We start from the raw sequence: 16,252 nt of genomic DNA on the forward strand, positions 1-16,252 counted from the left end.
ATAGTGAGAGGCAGACCCCTCTGCTGCTCACTCCCTCCCTCCGTTGAGACTGACCATCAGATGCAGGCACCATCAGTCCAGAAAAAAAAAAGCTAATTATTTCAATTTATGCTGTGCCTCGCAAGTGATACAACTGATCTATTTTGTTATCAAAGCTCGTGTTTTGGAATATAATATGGTCTTAAAAGAACAATATTGTCAGGCCAAGCACATAGCCAATATGCTCTGATAATAAGTTCAAACTCCCGAGGTGACAAGGTACAAATCTGTCGTTCTGCCCCTGAACAGGCAGTAAACCCACTGTTCCTAGGCCATCATTGAAAATAAGAATTTGTTCTTAACCGACTTGCCTAGTTAAATAAAGGTCAATTGTTTTTTTAAATGTAAAAATACAGTATATACAGACTACTGCACAAACTTCAGTCCTACATAACTGTTTTTATTAATGTTGCATAGGCTTATTTTTTTGGAAGTCATGTTTAAAAAAAATATGAGCAGTAGCTTTCGGCTTGCTTTATAACTGTGAATGTGATCTGGACTCAGAAAATGTTGGTGATCACTGCTATACAGCACAAGCCTATGGGAAATAGTAATTTTGGCCGCGGACGTCACTGTTACTGTATAGAGCAAGTTTTCAAGGTGTTTGTGGGGGCTGCATGTTGTGGTAATTCGGCTATTTTGTGGTTCCGGGGAAGTTTTCTATACAGCCTGCCAGGTGCAGGCTAAACTGAAATGCCACGCTTTGGCCATAGATCCGAACGCGGATCTGGCGGCATTTCGGAGAATCCCGAGAGCCATGCTTTCTTTGGAGGGGCGAATTGTGGATTTTGGGCTAGTAAATGGGCTAGTAAATATCCTAAACCTAGCCAGCTAGACAGTGATAGCCACAAGCTAAATCTGGGGAGAGAGGGAGGAAAGAATTCACTTGGTTTCATCAGCTGCTGGCTAAATCAAACACATATTTCCACATATAATTGATATATTGTAGAAAAATCCTGACAGACGTTACATATTAAAAGGTGAAGTGCCACTTACAGTTTACCACAGTACAGTAGTTTACAGGCAACATGTTCCTCCACCGTGTGAGTCATAGAAATTACAATCTTGCGTTCGTGGCTTTCCATCAATTTTCATGGCTTTTATATGCAGGGAGCATAAACGGTACAATTGTAAACAAACAATTGTTTTTCAAGAACCCATGTATATTAGTTAATATACAGCACCAACTACATAAATATAGGTTAGGGTCGGTACATTGTCTTCTACCTGGACTTGGTGTTCATTACAATAACAGTTAACACTTACTATCATGACCATGCTATAACACTCTCATGCCACAGTCATGCGAATGTCATAGTAGAGAGACACAGCTATAAGTAGGGCTGGGCAGTATACGTATTTTACTATATACCGGTATTGCTGCACGGACCTGTTACGGGTTTTTACTTTACCTTACATAACGGTATTTGAAAGTTTGGTATGTTAAATGTGATATGCCCTGTGTAATGTCCATTTTTATAGTTTACACCACTACTTGAGTCATCCCTCTCCTCTCTCTCTCCATGCCACTTCCCACAGACTTATCCCCACCCAATGTCACTCAAGGAGTTGTTGTTGCTTGACCATGAGACACTTGCGTTCAGTCTGCATGGTCAATGCAGCACATGCAGGATTTTCTTAGCAAGTTTTAGCTAAATCGTGTTAGCCGCTAATGCTAATCACTAGTTAGCTAGCTAATAAATGTACAGAGTCAGAGCAAAAGTAGCTTGCTTGCATGTTGTTTGTGCAACAGTATCTTTTAAATCAAAGATGAATAGGCAAAGCATGAATATGTTGGCTAGATGAAGAAACATTTAACGTAGCCAAAGATTATAGGGTATCCAAGGAAACACTTACCATCACTTTGGTTCCTATCCTGTCACAATTTCCTTTGTTGTAATGTCAAACAACACTGTATTCAAAAGTGCCCACTATTATTTATATTCCAACCATAGAATTAGAATACATTTTATATTTTTGTTCAATAGATAATGTTTAAAGTGTTGGTCCCATGTTTCATGAGCTGAAAAAAGATCCCAGAAAATGTTCCATATGCACATAAAGTGTATATCTCTCAAATGTTTTGCACAAATTTGTTTACATCCATGTTAGTGAGCATTTCTCCTTTACCAATATAATCTATCCACCTGACAGGTGTGGCATGTCAATAAGCGGATTAAACAGCATGATCATTACACGGGTGCACCTTGTGCTGGGAACAATAAAAGGTCGCTCTAAAATGTGCAGTTGTCACACAACAATGTCACAGATGTCTCAAGTTGAGGGAGCGTGCATTTGGCATGCTGACTGCATGAGTCACCAACAGAGCTGTGTCCAGATAATTAAAATGTTCATTTCTGTACCATGAGCCACCTCATAGAGAATTTGGCAGTGCGTCCAACTGGCCTCACAACCGCAGACCACGTGTATCTACGCCAGCCCAGGACCTCCACATCCAGCTTCTTCACCTGCGTGATCATCTGAGACCAGCTACCCATACAGCTGATGAAAATGTTGGTTTGCACAAACAAAGAATTTCTGCAAAAACTGTCAGAAACAGCCTCAGGCACATCTGCGTGCTCACCAGGGTCTTGACCTGACTGCAGTTTGGCATCGTAACTGACATCAGTGGGCAAATTCTCACCTTCAATGACCACTGGCACGCTGGAGAAGTGTGCTCTTCGCGGATTAAATCGGTTTCAACTGTACCGGGCAGATGGCAAAAATCGCGTATGGCGTCGTGTGGGAGAGCGGTTTGCTGATGTCAACGTTGTGAACAGGGGTTATGGTACGGGCAGGCATAAGCTACGGACAACGAACACAATTGCATTTTATTGATGACAATTTGAATGCAGAGATACCGTGATGAGATCCTGAGGCCCATTGTCATGCCATTCATACACCGCCATCACCTCAATTTTTAGCATAATAATGCATGGCCCAATGTCACAAGGATCTCTCCACAATTCCTGGAAAATGAAAAAGTCCCAGTTCTTCCATAGCCTGCATACTCACCAGATGTCACCCATTGAGCATGTATAATCCCAAGCTCTCGATAGGGAAATAAATGTACATCACATTTTAGTAATTTAGCAGACGCTCTTATCCAGAGCGACTTTTGTCTCAGCATATGACAATAATGTTCCTGACAATGGCAAATGATTCATAGTTAGATTATTACTGTACTTGTTCCGTCATTCTTACGACAGTATGACACACTTCAAGTGAAGCATACTGTCTGGAAAAGCCAAGTCCTCCTACTCACAAAAAAACATTGAAGGAACTCAGACATTTCATTAGCATTCTTTCACATGCAAGAATGTTATCTTAAAGTCAAGGATGATAGACGACGAGCAATCTTATGGAGCCAAATGGAACAAAGGGAGTAGGGTGAAGTTGCCCCTAGACACAGATCTTGGGGCAGTTTAGCATTTTCCCCACTAATGGGGAAGGTTAATATTGGGTGATGGGCAGCTGATTCTAGATCTGTACCTACTGGAATTTTTTCACTGGAACGCAAAATGTTGTCATGTTGCAGCTAGGTAAATCACCATTATAAAGCCCCATATGGGCCTTCATAATAGTCTTGATATTGCACTCATGCGAGTGTTTTCTGGAATGTGAACACATATACAGTGGCTTGCAAAAGTATTCACCCCCTTTGGCATTTTTCCTATTTTGTTGCCTTACAAGCTAAACATAGATTTTTGGGATGTTTGTATCATTTGATTTACACAACTCTGAAGATTCACAATAAAAAATATTTTGCAACAAGAAATAAGGGAAAAAAACAGAAAACTTGAGCGTGCATAACTATTCACCCCCAAAGTCAATACTTTGTCGAGATACCTTTTGAAGCAATTACAGCTGGGGTATGTCTCTAAAAGCTTGGCACATCTGTCTCGATGTGATTTTTGCACATTTTTCAAGGCAAAACCGCTCCAGCTCCTTCAAGTTGGATGGGTTCCGCTGGTGTACAGCAATCTTTAAGTCAGATTCTCAATTCAACTGAGGTCTGGGCTTTGACTAGGCCATTACAAGACATTTAAATGTTTCCCCTTAAACCACTTGAGTGTTGCTTTAGCAGTATGCTTAGGGTCATTGTCCCGCTGGAAGTTTAACCTCTGTCCCAGTCTCAAATCTCTGGAAGACAAACAGGTTTCCCTCAAGAATTTCCCTTTATTTAGGACCATCCATCATTCCTTCAATAATGACCAGTTTACTAGTTCCTGCTGATGAAAAACATCCCCACAGCATGATGCTGCCACCACACTTCACTGTGGGGGATGATGTTCTTGGGGTGATGAGAGGTGGCCCAGCTCTGTGGAGTTTACGGCTAAAGTGGTCCTACGGACAGATACTCCAATCTCAACTGTGGAGCTTTGCAGCTCCATCAAGGCTATCTTTGGTCTCTTTGTTGACTTTCTGATTAATGCCCTCATTGCCTGGTCCGTTTTGGAGTTTTGGTGGGTGGCCCTCTCTTGGCAGGTTTGTTGTGGTGCCATATTCTTTCTATTTTTTAATAATTGATTTAATGGTGCTGCGTGGGATGTAAAAAGTTTCTGATATTTTTTTTTAGAACCCAACCGAGATCTGTACTTCTCCACAACTTTGTCCCTGACCTGTTTGGAGAGCTCCTTGGTCTTGATACCGTTTGCTTGGTGCTGCCCCTTGCTTAATGGTGTTGCAGACTCCGGGGCCTTTCAGAACAGGTGTACAGTCGGAAGTTTACATACACTTAGGTTGGAGTCAATAAAACTTGTTTTTAAACCACTCCACAAGTGTATTGTTAACAAACTATAGTTTTGGCAAGTTGGTTATGACATCTACTTTGTGCATGACACAAGACTTGAAGGTACCACGTTCATCTGTACAAACAATACTACGCAAGTATAAACACCATGGGACCACGCAGCCATCATACTGTCTCCTAGAGATTAACATACTTTGATGTGAAAAGTGCAAATCAAACACAGAACAACAGCAAAGGACCTTGTGGAGGTGCTGGAGGAAACGGGTACAAAAGTATCTATATCCACAGTGAAACGAGTCCTATATTGACATAACCTAAAAGGCCACTCAGCAAGGAAGAAGCTAATGCTCCAAAACCGCCATAAAAAAGCTAGACTACCGTTTGCAAATGCACATGGGGACAAAGATTGTACTTTTTGGGAGAAATGTCTTCTGGTCTGATGACACAAAAATATAAATGTTTGGCCGTAATGACCATTGCTATGTTTGGAGGGAAAAGGGGAGGCTTGCAAGCCGAAGAATACCATCCCAACTGTGAAGCACAGGGGTGGCAGAATCATGTTGTGGGGGTGCTTTGCTGCAGGATGGACTGGTGCACTTCACAAAATAGATGGCATCATGAGGAAAGGAAAACTATGTGGATATATTGAAGCAACATCTCAAGACATCAGTCAGGAAGTTAAAGCTTGGTCGCAAATGGGTCTTCCAAATGGCCAATGACCTAAGCATGCTTCCAAAGTTGAGGCAAAATGACTTAAGGACAACAAAGTCAAGGTGTTGGAGTGGCCATCACAAAGCCCTGACTTCAATCCCATAGAAAATGTGTGGGCAGAACTGAAAAGGCGTGTGCGAGCAAGGAGGCCTACAAACCTGACTCAGTTACCACAGCTCTGTCAGGAGGAATGGGCCAAAATTCACCCAACCTATTGTGGGAAGCTTGTGGATGGCTACCCGAAACATTTGACTCAAGTTAAACAATTTAAAGGCAATGCTACCAAATACTAATTGAGTGTATGTAAACTTCTGATCCACTGGGAATGTGATGAAATAAATAAAAGCTGAAATAAATAACTCTACTATTATTCTGACATTTCACATTCTTAAAATAAAGTGGTGAACCTAACTGACCTAAGACAGGGAATTTTTATTCGGATTAAATGTCAGGAATTGTGAAAAACGGAATTTAAATGTATTTGGCTAAGGTAAACTTCCGACTTCAACTGGAAATATACTGAGGTCATGTGACACTTCAATAAAGTCCACCTGTGTGCAATCTAACTAATTATGACTTCTGAAGGTTATTGGTTGCACCAGATCTTATTTTGAGGCTTCATAGCAAAGGGGTGAAAACATATGCATGCACCACTTTTCAGTTTTTTTTACATGTTATTTTTTTCATTTCACTTCACCAATTGCCTATTTTGTGTATGTCCATTACATGAAATCCAAATAAATATCTATTTAAATTACAGGTTGTAATGCAACAAAATAGTAAAAACGCCACGGGGGATGAATACTTTTGCAAGGCACTGTAGGTAGCGTACATTCCCATGTTACCAAATGTTCTCACTTGCAGAGATGATGCTGATGACTGAAAACAACCCAGCAGCTATGAAATTGGCTGCAGGGTATAGGCAAAGAAAACAGATAAATGGAACAACTATGGCTTTCATTATTTCCGCATTTTGAATAGCAAGTCTATCGAGATAGTTTTTAAAAAATGTCCGTCAACTGGGTTGTCAATACATTTACAATTAAAATGGACTTCAATTGGCATTTTTATACATACAGTTGGATCCGAAATTATTGATCATAACATTTAGCAAAAATGACTATATAAAATCAAATTAAAATACTGAGCTATATTACATGCAAAAAAAAATGGGGAAATTATAATATAATAATACAATAGCTCAGAGAAAGATATTTGTTTAAAAAGCGACAATTTATTCTCAAAAAAGGTAGGGGTCAAAATTATTGACACCCCTGTTTTCAATATGTTTTAATACCTCATCTTGCAAGGATAAGGGCACTGAGCCTTTTCTGAACTGTTTAATGAGTTGGAGAACACATCTTAGACCATTCCTACATACAGAATCATTCCAGATCCTTGATATCCTTCGTCTGCACCTCCGGCTCTTCAATTCAAATCACAGGTTTTCAAGTCATAAGACTGTGATGGTAATTTCTTTGTGGATTTTGATGTGTGCTTGGGGTTAATGTCTGCTGGAATTTTTTTTGGTCTAAAATGTCCTGGTACTGGGTAAAGTTAATGATGCCGTTGACCTTAACAAGGCGCCCCAGGACCCAGTCATTTTTGCTCATCTTTATCAAGAGTGTCAATCATTTCCGCAGACACTGTAGTTTGAGGGGTGAAACAGGGGGGCATTGTTTATGACCCAAAGACAATGAGTTGTGTTGAGCATGAGAGAGAGAGTATGTACATAGCCTAATTGTTTCTTTGTATTTCAGTTTCAGTCAAATGACAAGGGCTTTGATCCTACTGCTTCCCTTTCCTGTACCTTTGCGTAAGACTTCCTTTCACAATGCTTTTCTCATGAAATAAGTAGTCCCTAACTTAGCACTAATGGATACTACAGCACAATGATAATTAGGCCTATTTCAAAAGAGATAGTGTGGAAAAGGAAATGCACAAGTTCTTTGATGTGTAGTGCACTTTCAGGGTGATAGGTCTACCTAAAACAAATATATATTTAATGCAGCATAGGTCACCTCCCTTACCGCTCTTATTTAGGGGCACTGTGGGCACTGACGGTAAAAAGTAGTTTGCGTATTATTATAAGTGCTTGTTAATAATCGTGTGCCAACTGTCATGACAGAATTACCCATGTTAGCGCCAATTACCAGGTATTTACCTAAGTATTTAATGAAAGAAAGAATCCCTTTACAGGGCCTGTTTATCTGGTTTCTGAAATGGACCAATTTACTTCAAAATAGAGAATTGGTATAGTAGCTCATTTTCTGGCCTAACTCGGGCCACTGGTGCTTGTAAGCTAAAACCTTCAGAATGAAAAGATCGACTAGTGGGTTGAATCCCAACGTTGAAGTATGGATATAAACTCATTATATGAACAGTTATCGATGCATCTTTTAAAAGGGTTAGAAAAACAAAGTAGGCTTGAAGTCATTTTTAAATATTCAAGCTTAGCCAAAGATTACACAGAAAAATGTTGCCTTGTATTTCAAAACATGACCAACATTCACATAATAAGTTAAAACTGAGAAACCCTTAACCGTGTAAGCCAGCATTTATCTTTGGGAGCCTCTTGGGCGATTGCTTTCTTGGGCCTGAAAAGGACATTTGTTAAAGATAGGCTACTGTGAATGTAACAATAGTCATCTGTAGACTGTTGTCCTGTCCATCTTTAGATATACAAGGTACATTGATAAATATAACAGGGGAGAGCATAGCCCTTGATCATGACTCTCAATTCCTTATCTTTCATATCAGCAAGAAAAAAAATAAAACACACACACACAGTACTGTGCAAAAGTTTTAGGCAGGTGTGAAAAATGCTGTAAAGTAAGAATGCTTTCAGAAATAGACATGTTAATAGATTATATTTATCAATTAACTAAATGCAAAGTGAGTGAGCAGAACAAAAATCTAAATCAAATCCATATTTGGTGTGACCATCCTTTGCCATCTTCAACAGGATAACAACAATAAACACACAGCCAAGACAACGCAGGAGTGGCTTCGGGACAAGTCTCTGAATATCCTTGAGTGGTCCGGTCAGAGCCTTGACTTGAACATCTCTGGAGGCCTGAAAATAGCTGTGCAGCGATGCTCCCCATCCAACCTGACAGAGCTTGAAAGGATCTGCAGAGAAGAATGGGAGAAACTCCCCAAATACAGGTGTGCCAAGCTTGTAGCGTCATACCTAAGAAGACTTGGTGTTTCAACAAAGTACTGAATAAAACGTCTGTACAGTTGAAGTCGGAAGTTTACATACACCTTAGCCAAATACATTTAAACTCAGTTTTTCACAATTCCTGACATTTAATCCTAATAACAATTCCCTGTCTTAGGTAAATTGGGATCACCACATTATTTTAAGAATGTGAAATGTCAGAATAATAGTAGAGAGAATTATTTATTTCAGCTTTTATTTCTTTCATCACATTCCCAGTGGGTCAGAAGTTTACATACACTCAATTAGTATTTGGTAGCAGTGCCTTTAAATTGTTTAACTTGGTCAAACGTTTCAGATAACCTTCCACAAGCTTCCCTCAATAAGTTAGGTGAATTTTGGCCCATTCCTCCTGACAGAGCTGGTGTAACTGAGTCTGGTTTGTAGGCCTCCTCGCACACACACACACCTTTTCAGTTCTGCCCACAAATGTTCTATAGGTTTAAGGTCAGGGCTTGTAATGTCCATTCCAACACTTTGAATTTGTTGTCCTTTAGCCATAACTTTGGAAGTACGCATGGGGTCATTGTACATTTGGAACACACATTTGCAACCAAGGTTTAACTTCCTGACTGATGTCTTGAGATGTTGCTTCAATATATCCACATAACTTTCCCTCATCATGATGCCATCTATTTTGTGAAGTGCACCAGGCCCTCCTGCAGCAAAGCACCCCCACAACATGATGCTGCCACCCCCATGCTTCACGGTTGGGATGGTGTTCTTCGGCTTGCAAGCCTCCCCCTTTTTCCTCCAAACATAACGATGGTCATTATGGCCAAACAGTTCTACTTTTGTTTCATCAGACCAGAGGACATTTCTCCAAAAAGTACAATCGTTGTCCCCATGTGCAGTTGCAAACTGTAGTCTGGCTTTTTTAAAGCGGTTTTGGAGCAGTGGCTTCTTACTTGCTGAGCGGCCTTTTAGGTTATTTTGCTATAGGGCTCATTTTACTGTGGATATAGATACTTTTGTTTCCTCCAGTATCTTCACAAGGTCTGTTGCTGTTGTTCTGGGATTGATTTTCACTTTTCGCACCAAAGTACGTTAATCGCTAGGAGACAGATCGCATCTTCTTCCTGAGCGGTATGACGGCTGCGTGGTCCCATGGTGTCTATACTTGCGTACTATTGTTTGTACAGATGAACGTGGTACCTTTAGGTCTTTGGAAATTGCTCCCAAAGATGAACCAGACTTGTGGAGGTCTACAATTATTTTTCTGTGGTCTTGGCTGATTTCTTTTGATTTTCCCATGGCTAGTAAGTGGAAGGTTGCAAGTTCAAACCCCCGAGCTGACAAGGTACAAATCTGTCATTCTGCCCCTAAACAGGCAGTTAACCCACTGTTCCTAGGACGTCATTGAAAATAAGAATTTGTTCTTAACTGACTTGCCTGGTTAAATAAAGGTAAAATCTGGAGTGGACACAGAGCAAAGAGTGGGAGATGTGTAGAAATGTATTTTGGGTGCTCTGCGTGTTCTGTGCCACTTAGCAGGATTGTGCAGTGCTTCCAGAAGTTCCATGACATGTTGTAGGCTAAATGCCAATACTAAAGTGACAGTGTGAAATAAGAATTTCTCCTACAAATGTTTTGTTGTCTCTCAACAGTTGTGTTTTGTATCTTCTCTATCAAATACTTGTTGCGTTCACTGAATTGTTGTCAAAATAGGCTACTATTCTACATTTTATGTTAGGCCTGGTCTGTACTAAATCTTATTGAGAGAGGATAGCAACATTTTGAAAGAGTCTCTGAATAGTTTGAATGTTTACAATGTTACAGAAGTAGGAATTGTTGTCAATCAAATAGCCTACTTTGTGTGGATTTTTAAATACCATCTGAATATTATCCTCTCGTCACATTTTGGATAATTGTTTTATTTATATGAAAATAATATTTACAAGTATAATATATTATACATTTTAAGTGAGCATTTTTACAACAGTTTAAATACTCTAGGTTTTTTTGTATTTACACAATGGAATACAAAATGAGTGTTATTCCTACTGACATGAATGTGGTGTCATACACTACATGATAAAATGTATGTGGACACCTGCTCATCGAACAACTCATTCCAAAATCATGGGCATTAATATGGAGTTGGCCCCCCCCCCTTTGCTGCTATAACAGCCTCCACTCATCTGGGAAGGCTTTCCACTAGATGTTGGAACATTGCTGTGGAGACTTGCTTTCATTCTGCCACAAGATCATTAGTGGTCGGGCACTGATGTTGGACGATTAGGCCTGGCTCGCAGTCGACGTTTCAATTCATTCCAAAAGTGTTCAAATGGGGTTGAGGTCAGGGCTCTATTCAGGCCAGTCAAGTTCTCCCACACCGACCTCGAAAAAAACATTTCTGTATGAACCTAGCTTTGGGCATGGGGGAATTGTCATGCTGAAACAGGAAAGGGTCTTCCCCAAACTGTTAACACAAAGTTGGAAGCAGAGAATCATCTAGAATGTCATTGTATCATGTAGCGTTAAGATTTACCTTCAATGGAACTAAGCCCGAACCATGAAAAACATTCCCAAATCATCCTCCACCAAATTGTACAGTTGGCACTATGCATTGGGGCATGTATCGTTCCCATGGCATCCTCCAAACCCAGATTCATCTGTTGGTGGTGAAACGTGATCCATCACTCAAGGGGACCCCTTTTGTGGCTGAGCAGATGTTGCTCTTAGACGTTTCAAATTCACAATAACAGCACATACAGTTGAGCGGGCAGCTCTAGAAGGGCAGAAATTTGACGAACTGACTTGTTGGAAAGGTGGCATCCTATGACGGTGCCACATTGAGGGTTTTTCTTTATTTTTACTATTTTCTACATTGTAGAATATTAATGAAGACATCAAAACTATGAAATAACACATATGGAATCATGTAGTAACCAAAAAAAAGAGCAAAACAATTCAAACTATAACTATATTTTTTCAAATAGCCAAACTTTTTATTGATGGCTGCTTTGCACACTCTTGGCATTCTCTCAATCAGCTTCATGAGGTAGTCACCTGGAATACATTTCAATTAACAGGTGTGCCTTCTTAAAAGTTCATTTGTAGAATGTATTTCCTTCTTAATGCGTTTGAGCCGATCAGTTGTGTTGTGACAAGGTAGAGGGAGGTATTCTGAAATCTCGCGTCTTGTGACGGCCGGCCGCCCAACAACCTGCCCGCTTGACCCTATCCCCTCCTCTCTTCTCCAGACCATTTCCGGAGACCTTCTCCCTTACCTCACCTCGCTCATCAACTCATCCCTGACCTCTGGCTACGTCCCTTCCGTCTTCAAGAGAGCGAGAGTTGCACCCCTTCTGAAAAAACCTACACTAGATCCCTCCGATGTCAACAACTACAGACCAGTATCCCTTCTTTCTTTTCTCTCCAAAACTCTTGAACGTGCCGTCCTTGGCCAGCTCTCCCGCTATCTCTCTCAGAATGACCTTCTTGATCCAAATCAGTCAGGTTTCAAGACTAGTCATTCAACTGAGACTGCTCTTCTCTGTATCACGGAGGCGCTCCGCACTGCTAAAGCTAACTCTCTCTCCTCTGCTCTCATCCTTCTAGACCTATCGGCTGCCTTCGATACTGTGAACCATCAGATCCTCCTCTCCACCCTCTCCGAGTTGGGCATCTCCGGCGCGGCTCACGCTTGGATTGCGTCCTACCTGACAGGTCGCTCCTACCAGGTGGCGTGGCGAGAATCTGTCTCCTCACCACGCGCTCTCACCACTGGTGTCCCCCAGGGCTCTGTTCTAGGCCCTCTCCTATTCTCGCTATACACCAAGTCACTTGGCTCTGTCATAACCTCACATGGTCTCTCCTATCATTGCTATGCAGACGACACACAATTAATCTTCTCCTTTCCCCCTTCTGATGACCAGGTGGCAAATCGCATCTCTGCATGTCTGGCAGACATATCAGTGTGGATGACGGATCACCACCTCAAGCTGAACATCGGCAAGACGGAGCTGCTCTTCCTCCCGGGAAGGACTGCCCGTTCCATGATCTCGCCATCACGGTTGACAACTCCATTGTGTCCTCCTCCCAGAGCGCTAAGAACCTTGGCGTGATCCTGGACAACACCCTGTCGTTCTCAACTAACATCAAGGCGGTGGCCCGTTCCTGTAGGTTCATGCTCTACAACATCCGCAGAGTACGACCCTGCCTCACACAGGAAGCGGCGCAGGTCCTAATCCAGGCACTTGTCATCTCCCGTCTGGATTACTGCAACTCGCTGTTGGCTGGGCTCCCTGCCTGTGCCATTAAACCCCTACAACTCATCCAGAACGCCGCAGCCCGTCTGGTGTTCAACCTTCCCAAGTTCTCTCACGTCACCCCGCTCCTCCGCTCTCTCCACTGGCTTCCAGTTGAAGCTCGCATCCGCTACAAGACCATGGTGCTTGCCTACGGAGCTGTGAGGGGAACGGCACCTCAGTACCTCCAGGCTCTGATCAGGCCCTACACCCAAACAAGGGCACTGCGTTCATCCACCTCTGGCCTGCTCGCCTCCCTACCACTGAGGAAGTACAGTTCCCGCTCAGCCCAGTCAAAACTGTTCGCTGCTCTGGCCCCCCAATGGTGGAACAAACTCCCTCACGACGCCAGGACAGCGGAGTCAATCACCACCTTCCGGAGACACCTGAAACCCCACCTCTTTAAGGAATACCTAGGATAGGATAAAGTAATCCTTCTCACCCCCCTTAAAATATTTAGATGCACTATTGTAAAGTGGCTGTTCCACTGGATGTCATAAGGTGAATGCACAAATTTGTAAGTCGCTCTGGATAAGAGCGTCTGCTAAATGACTTAAATGTAAATGTAATGTAAATCTGTCATTTGTTCTTTCTTTTTGAGCTGTGTCTGTTTGTGTGGAATGTGTTAAAAGAAATGTGCTTTATCTTGAAAATTCTCAGAAATCTACAGCAGCATTCTAGAATTATATTGGGGTCTTAAGGGTTAAACAGAACGTGTGGGAGGGGGCAGAGAAGGGAAAGATGGCCGGAAGTGGTTGCAGAGGTCAAATCAAGCATTGCGATGGGCAAAGTTGGTGAAGACGAATGTTCTGAATGGACAATACTACAACAGTAGTATCAAAAACTGGAATAAAAAGGAATTTCTCTAAAATTGGAGTGGAGGATACGTCTATGAATGATAATGAATCGCTTGTTGTTGAGATGCGTTTGTTGCGTAAGGATGCCTATGCAGGAGACCCATTTGAGGTGTCGAAGTACGCACTGTGAAAAGTGGAGTTTGTCAGAGTGAACAGGAGTGGTCTTATTTAGATTTAATTGTATTTCTGAAGAAGAAAGGAAGATTGCAGTGAGCCTCAAAAGAATCCGGACAACAGCATTTTTGAACTTTGGAGTAGATCACCTGTCAAAGGAATCATCTCAGGGGTGACGACGGATGTTTAGGTTGAATACCCGAAGAGAAAACCTGGTGTGATTGGTGCCCGGCGTCTGACCCGTTGGGTGAATGGAGAAAAATAAGAAAGTATGTCGGTCCTGTTGTTTTTTGTTACAGAGCAAATACCTATGCATGTGAAGTGTGGTTATGTAAGATACACTGTAAGAGCTTTCTTCCCCAAACCATTGCAGTGTAAGAATTGTACAGGATTTAGCCATGTTTCAAGTGAGGTGCAGACGGACAGAATATACTGAAGAATGGTGTGTAGAAAAATGTTGGTGTTCAATTGTGGGGGGGGGGGGATCATGATCCCGAGTTCCTAGAGTGCCCTGTAAGGGTGAAGGAGATTGAGGTAGCAAAAGTGAGAGCGGTCAATCAAATCGCCTATGCGGAAGAGATTAAAAGGTTTGAGAAAACAAGTGATGCTAGTGAAGAGATGGTAGTGGACCGACCACAGCCTGTAATAAATGTTTGCTGCCAGTCAAAAGATACCCTGTGTGTTAAAAAAGGTGGATTTAATGTCGTTCATTGCCACAGTTATAAACTCTAAGCACAAGTCTCAAAGAAGTCTAAGAAACTGGACATTATTGTGGCTGCGGCAGAAAAGTTATTGGGACTTAAGGATTTTACATCGGAAGACTTGCAAGGGGTACTGACTACGGAAGACCCGTCCTCCCACTTTCCCCTTGAGCCTGTGTAGCGATCAGATGTGTTTTATTTTTTTATCAGAAAAGTTTTTGATTTAGTTTAGTTTATTTATTTTTGTGGGGGAATCCTGTGTCCATCCCGTACAGTAGGTGGCAGGATGCACATTACATTGTGCGATCGCCAATATACCATAGAAGAAGAAACAGAACATGTAAGGTCCTATGACTGACTATAAGGAATAATGTTAGGCTACGTTAGTCCACTATTGTGCTAAGGATAGCGATGACAACACTGTGAAAGCAAATTGAAACATTATAACAATATCGTTCGTGGAATTTGACCGGGATACGTATACATGTTTTACACTAATAGGTAGAATTCCTTACGGATGTAGTAGGCTTTGTGAATTGGAACACATCTGTAGAGAGTTGGTAAACAGGCTAACAGCTTGGATATACAGTAGTTACTATCTCAACAACCACTGTTATTTCCCGACTGACTAAACTCCTGAAGGCTACTCCAAGTTCCTACATTGTAGTCAGTTTACTAATAACAATGTCTTTATTTGTAGCATATCAATGGTTTATCAAAAATGAGGACAATGTATAGCTAAAATCCCTTTTACCTTGTATACATCTCCGTAGGTCCCGCTCCCAATTCTCTGTATTAGCTCGAAATCCTCTTGCGGATTTCGCCTTGAAAGGTCGAAAGTGGAAGCCATTTTTAGGTCCCCGGTTTAGTTATCCAGTCGCTATATTTGTTGAAACACTGACACCACATATAACGAAAAAAATACAATATAAACACACGTCGTCAGAAAATATCACAGCCTGACTTCACTGTAACTTTAACATGGCCTCCTCTGAGCACTGCGCGTGCGCCGCAGCCAGCTTGTCCAAGAGGGGAATGCAAGGAATGGGTGACAAGAGGGTGGGTCGCTGGCTGGCTGGGGTCTCTGGTAGAATTCTACCCCTGGACACAGATCTAGGATCAGTTTAGCGTCCACAAATTCTCACTTGTTGGGGGTGAAACGCTAAACTGATCTGAAACCAGAGTTTAGAAGCGACTAGTTTGGTTTTGTGTATCCTACAGAAATGTCTTTGACTCGAGGATCATGAATACCCTAGTAATTCTCTACTTGTTTACAGCTGGATCCTTTCTTCTCATTCTCACAAATATCCAGAGTAGAATAGCATAGAATTTGAGAATTAGGAAAATAAGATCATAAACTTGGAAAAATGATCTTGTGAGTTTGATTATATCAATCAATAATTATGGTATAATAGATCATATGCTGCATTAGGCTACTATATTGATACATTGTATTGCTTTTCAGTAAAACTGGAAAGCACACAAAACAATAACCATACAGTCAATCATATTGTGTGAATTTATTATAATCTATTGTCTTGTGAGCCAGAATTACTAGGCATTTGTGCATGTGGAAAGTTTGCAATACATGTATTATTTAT

At 41.5% G+C, this 16,252-nt stretch overlaps 1 protein-coding gene across 2 annotated transcripts in view; it reads right to left on the reverse strand.

Annotated features, from left to right (window-relative positions):
* The window catches only part of LOC118389102 (mitogen-activated protein kinase kinase kinase kinase 3-like), a 76,326-nt gene extending 60,668 nt beyond the window's left edge, over positions 1–15,658 (reverse strand). Inside the window, exon 1 of one of the 2 annotated variants that reach the window (XM_035778847.2) lies at positions 15,406–15,658. In XM_035778847.2, coding sequence (XP_035634740.1) covers positions 15,406–15,501 — 96 coding nt within the window. In that variant the 5' untranslated portion in view covers positions 15,502–15,658. The remainder of the gene's footprint in view (positions 1–15,405) is intronic. The other variant, XM_035778846.2, reaches the window with a different exon arrangement.
* Positions 15,659–16,252: the final 594 nt, after the last annotated feature.

The sequence above is a fragment of the Oncorhynchus keta genome, chromosome 10 (assembly GCF_023373465.1).
Source record: "Oncorhynchus keta strain PuntledgeMale-10-30-2019 chromosome 10, Oket_V2, whole genome shotgun sequence".
Lineage (NCBI taxonomy): Eukaryota > Metazoa > Chordata > Actinopteri > Salmoniformes > Salmonidae > Oncorhynchus > Oncorhynchus keta.